This window comes from Octodon degus, unplaced genomic scaffold (genome assembly GCF_000260255.1).
Source record: "Octodon degus isolate 3935 unplaced genomic scaffold, OctDeg1.0 scaffold00058, whole genome shotgun sequence".
Lineage (NCBI taxonomy): Eukaryota > Metazoa > Chordata > Mammalia > Rodentia > Octodontidae > Octodon > Octodon degus.
In genome coordinates, this window is record NW_004524634.1 from 2,746,414 (window position 1) to 2,751,896 (window position 5,483).

The 5,483-nt window shown below is 53.4% G+C and overlaps 1 protein-coding gene across 17 annotated transcripts in view; it reads left to right on the top strand.

Annotated features, from left to right (window-relative positions):
- Dysf (dysferlin) overlaps positions 1 to 5,483 on the top strand; it is a 233,667-nt gene that overhangs the window by 155,798 nt on the left and 72,386 nt on the right. For all 17 annotated transcript variants that reach the window (XM_023718431.1, XM_004634069.2, XM_004634066.2 and 14 more), the window contains 4 exons: positions 380 to 481; positions 573 to 734; positions 1,805 to 1,970; positions 2,328 to 2,404. In XM_023718431.1, coding sequence (XP_023574199.1) covers positions 380 to 481; positions 573 to 734; positions 1,805 to 1,970; positions 2,328 to 2,404 — 507 coding nt within the window. The remainder of the gene's footprint in view (positions 1 to 379; positions 482 to 572; positions 735 to 1,804; positions 1,971 to 2,327; positions 2,405 to 5,483) is intronic.

Sequence of the window (5,483 nt, forward strand, 5' to 3'; positions counted from 1 at the left end):
GCGGTCCTCAGGGCGAAAGTGGGCACAGATGTGTGAGTGGGCGTCTCCATGCGTGCATGTTGAAGGGTGTGTGTGCGTGCGTGTATGTGCGTGGGCATTGGAGACAGTGGAGGTGATGGGTGCGCTCGAGCCTGCACTGTGAGAGGTGGGTGACCCAACCTGGATGCAGGTGTTTGAACTGTGACCTTGGAGAAGGAGCCTGACAAGGGCTGCCATGACTGTGCCACTCTTGCCTGCCCCTTTGCCTGCTTTGGGTCTTTGCCCCCATTTCTCTGGATCGCACCGCATGCCACTTCTTTTTCCCTCTGTCTCTCTGATCTCACTGGCACGGTCTTCTTACTCCCATCGCTGTCTCCGTTCTCCCCACTGTCCCCTGCAGTCAGAGGACACAGACCTGCCTTACCCACCGCCCCAGAGGGAGGCCAACATCTACATGGTTCCCCAGAACATCAAGCCGGTTCTGCAGCGCACTGCCATTGAGGTGAGCCCAGCTGGGTCAGGACTGGGGCTGTGAGATGTGAGGATCCCTTCTCTTCTGAGTCCCAGCCACTCTTCTCTCCCCGTGTCCTCAGATTCTGGCATGGGGCCTTCGGAACATGAAGAGCTACCAGCTGGCCAACATCTCGGCCCCCAGCCTTGTGGTGGAGTGTGGGGGCCAGACGGTCCAGTCCTGTGTCATCAGGAACCTCCGGAAGAACCCCAACTTTGACATCTGCACGCTCTTCATGGAAGTGGTGAGCCCCCTCTCCTGCTATCCTCTGAGTCCTGGAGTTCAGTGCATCCACATGGCCCAGGCAGCCTGAGAGCTGAGCCCTGACTCTCTCAGGCACTTTCTGTCCCCTGCCCCTCAGAGGTGGCTCTTGGCCACCTCTCCCCCCATTTTCCTGTGAAGATGGGAGAGAAATTCATGCTTTCTCTTCCCAGAAGACTTTCGTCCTTTGTACAGCATAAGCAGAGCTGCCGTTTCCTCCCCTTCCAGTCGTGGATCAGCAGAAGCTTCTAGGAGCCCCTCTGAGGCTGGCTTACCTTCCAGGGTAGATTTCAGCCCCCAGCTTCCCTCAAGAGACCCGACAGGGCTCCGCTTCAAGGTTACCTCCCAAGCACCCCTGACCCCATCTTGCCCCAGCTGAGGCCTCTCAGGAGCTCACGCCCTCAGCCCTCAGGCCCCCAGCTCTCTCCAGCTCTCTGGGCTGCCTGGGCCTAGTGGCCGGTGTAAGGCAAGTCTGAGGAAAGGAAAATGGTTTGGAAGATGAAAGCGCTATAGAAATTCCAGGCCCAGTGGCTGTCAACAGGAGCCTCCTCTTGGCTGAGCGAACGCTGCCACTGAAGGAGAGCATATAAATTATTTCAAGTTGTGTTCAAAGTGCTTTTGGGGTGAGGGGAGAAGAATCTGTGTCTGCAAGCCAACTCTTGAGTATCCACTTGGGGGGGACTGTCTGCAAGAAATGTCAAGCCCTGGGCCAACTCTCCTCTCCCTCCCCAACCAGCAAGGGTTCAGGGAAAGTAGACTCTGCTTTCCCCTCAGGCTGAGCCAGCTGAGCTTGGAAGGTGAAGGCTTGGGGAGGAGCCAGCCTCCATGCATAGCAATGAAGAGGCAGGCAGAAAGGTGTGTGGCCTCCACCCCAGTGGTGGTTCTTCCTGCTCAGCCATCTGCCATCTTGGATTTTTAGCTTTTGTGGCTTGCCTGTAGGTTTAGTCATCTTGTGTTCCTCGGGCCTGCCTATAAAGGGCCTCCCTTTCTCCTTTGCGACTTTCAGAGATGGGCCTAGGCTGGTGCCCAGAGCTTCCTTCCTCTTCCACCTAGATGCTGCCCAGGGAGGAACTGTACTGTCCCCCCATCGTGGTCAAGGTCATCGACAACCGTCAGTTTGGCCGCAGACCTATAGTGGGCCAGTGCACCATCGGCTCCCTGGAGAGCTTCCTCTGCGATCCCTACACATCAGAGAGTCCGTCCCCACAGGGTGGCCCAGGTAGAGGGAAGGCACACCTCCCAGCTGGAAGGCATGCATGTCACCTGGGGTCTGTGTGAGAAGTGGCTTTTGCTCTGCTAGGCCAGAGCTGGGAGCTTTGCTTCCTCAGGCTGGGCATACATTGAGCAGGGGCCCTGTACCTCAGGAGCTGAGGAATGACAGATCCAGTGGGGGGACAATGACGGGAAGAGTTGAGGAGGAGGGAAGAAATTGTATAGGGAGACCACGGGGGAGGAGAAAGGTGAGGAGAGGGAAGGGTAGGAAGAGAGGAAGATGCTGTGAGATGCAGAGGCGGAGGGGAACGGTTGCAGCTCCCTGGCTGAGCCCTCCCCACCCTTGGTGTGGTTCTTCCTGCAGATGATGTGAGCTTACTCAGTCCTGGGGAAGATGTGCTTATTGACATTGATGACAAGGAGCCCCTCATCCCTGTCCAGGTAGGAATGGCACTGGTCCCTTGAGAGAGACACCAGCTTTGTCATCTTCTCCCTTGGTTCGTCCTATATTGCCCCCGCTTCTCCTGGACTTCTGCTGCTGTGCAGCCTGCACCGTGGTGGCTGGGGCTGCATGCTGCAGGGGCCTAACTAGGGGCTTGCTTTCTGGTTGGAGGAGGGGTGTGTGGGTCATTTTCCGGGAAGTAAGTGCAAAAAAATGTACCCCTACTTTGAGGGCTATGCTGAGGGTTTTCCCTTGGGGATCACTCAGTAAACCAGGGCTGGGAGCAAATTAAAAAGTAGACCTGGGAGGAAGTGCTGGGGGAACTTGGGGACTGCAGCCTCCCTCTCCTCTGTTGGACAGGTCTCTCATCAGGGGAGGATTCTTGTATGAGCTTGTGTTGGCTGAGACCTTGGAGATCGTTAAAGGATGGAGAGGGATATTGTACTTAAGACTCCAACCCTTGGGCAGGGGCCAGTAAGAACCATCTACCTATGTACTCAGTGACCTATGGCCTGTTGGTGATCTAGGTACAATGCTAAATGATATGACAGGAGGCATATCTGTGGCATCTTTCACCCCTGGGGGAGCACTGTCCCCATCTTGGGCCCTGGAAAGACCTTGAGTCCTACTACAATGCTGAGACTACTCAGTGGTTCCTACAAGAGAGATGGAGAAAGCCCCCCACTATGAGCACAGCCTTGACCATGCTGTCCATTCAGGTTGTCACTCTCCTCTCTGGGATTGGTGTGTTTCTGGATTGTGTGACACCCCTGGCACCCTGGGGTTCTCAGAGTTTCTGAGCTGTCTGAAGGCAGAGCCTAGCAGCTTATAGAGAGGGACTTGTGCTGCAAGCCCAGGAGGGGTGCACTGCAGGAAGAGTGTGGGTTCTCTATGTCATCAAACAGGTCTTCACTCTGACAGCCAGAGGACAAATTTGGGTGCTGGGTTGAGCTCATTATCCTCCCATGTGTTTCTAGAACATTCCTCTGACATGGAGGGTGACTGATCCTTTCTTCTTACACTCTCATCTTATTACTTCCAGGAGAGCACTTTCAGGGTTCAGTTGGGGGCTTTATTACCAAGACAAGAAGTTTTACTCTCCACTGTCACTGATGAAGTCACCAGAAACCCTGAGCTCCCATCTCCCCATGCTCTGTGGCTGTCCAGGGCTTTATACCCCACCTACCTGCCTGAACCCTTGCTGCTGCAGAAACTTTTGATCCTGCTCCTCTGCTCAGCTGGTCTTTAAGACTCAGCTTGGGAATGGTCACCTCTTTTGTAGTCTCTTTTGTGAAATCCTCTGAGCTCTTCCCCTTTTACTGCAAGGTCTTGGTCACTAGCTTGCTGTAGGACCTGTGTGTCTCTGTAGCTGTCAGCCTCTTCCTAGACTAATGACAGGATAATGATTGGAGCATCTTCTGCTTTAAATTCTCAGTGTGTAGCACAGGGAGGTGTTCAGAGAAAATCTGTCAATGAAAAATAGGCAGATGGCTGGATGGGTGGCTGTGTGGTTGGGTAGATACATGAGTGACTGGATGGGTGGATGGATGGATGGATGGATGGATAGATGGATGGATGGAGTATATGGGTGGGTGGATGGATGGGAAGATGGGTATATGAATGTGTATATGGGTGGATAGATAGGTGGATAAATGGATGGGTGAGTGGGGTAGCACCAGGACTTGGACCAAGAGGTAGGCAGGATGAATGGGTGGATGTAGAAATGGATAGCTAGTCCATCTCTGTAGAGATTTGAAGAGAAACCTCTCCTGGCCAGGAAACCTGAATGAAAATTTTAGATAGCTCTACATGAAATTTAGCTTAACCTCTATGGTTGTACCTTCTGGCTTGGTTGGGTGTTTATAGCTAAACTAGGCAGATAATTTGCCCCACTGTCTGATAATTTGCCTGGACTGTCTGATCCACGCAGGGCTCCTGTTCTCCACGCCCTCAATGGGCCTGTCTGAGACTGTAAGAGAAGTGCAGGACCTGCCCAGAAGGATTTCTGTGTGCTGCCCTCAAAATGTCTACAAATTCAGATGGGGAGGGATTATTTGGGGTCCTGCTGGCTACAAGCATAGCTGGAGGCCGACAATAAGGAGACCTAGCCTGGCCATCCTCCCAGTGTTGACATGAGGGAACTGGGGCTGGGGTCTGAGCCAGAGCCAGGGCTGTGCTTTTCATGGGAGCACTTGGCCATTCCAGCTCGAGCTGATGGCCAGATGGAGGGTGGGGATCTGAGAGCTAGGCTTTTGGATGAGGGCTGCAGGGGAAGCACTAGCTGCACTTGGACCAAGAAGTAGGCAGGAAGAAGGAGAAAGTAGACCAGGTATCCTGAGGCTGGCCTGGGATGCAGTGAGCTCCAGTTCCAGTAGTTTGCAGATAATTTCCTCTTCCCATCCTCTCCAGTGTGGATAGAAGGAAAAGCTCTCACTTCTGGGAACTGGGGAGTAAGAAATCTTGGTAGAACTTGATTTTTGCCTGGCCCCTGTTTGCCCAGCCCATATTTCTCAGCAGCCTGTTTCTTTTCTGAAGTTGATGCCTCCTTCTGGTTGCCAACTGAGTCCTGGCTGTGCCTACAGCCTAGGCACCTCCCTCTCCCACCTGGCTCACCTCTACTCTAGCCATATTTCACCTTCTGCCTTTCCCCTTGCTTACACCATCTCTCTGTTCAGGAAGCCTTCTCATTATCAGGTAGAGAATGTCACCCAACGCTCTTCATGCTTTGGCCATGGCTGGCACTCAGAGCAGTTCTTAGATTTCTAGTAGTGTCTTGGTTTGTGTCAAGAGTGGTCATTGTTGAAGGAGATTCTAAGTGTATGGGCAAAGTAGCCTTTTAGGGCTCATTGGTTAGCACCGCATCTGGAGCTGAGGAGACCGCTGGTGGATGGAGCAGGGTCCCTGAACTGTTTTCTGAGGTGATGAGGCCTGGGATGAGAGTCATTCCTGCATATCAACTCCAGTCCTTGTGGGTTCCCGTGTCTGCCTTCCATGTAGGCCTCAGACTTGTAGTCAGTCTCTCTCTCTCTCTCTCTCTCTCTCTCTCTCTCTCTCTCTCTCCTCTCTCTCCTCTCTCTC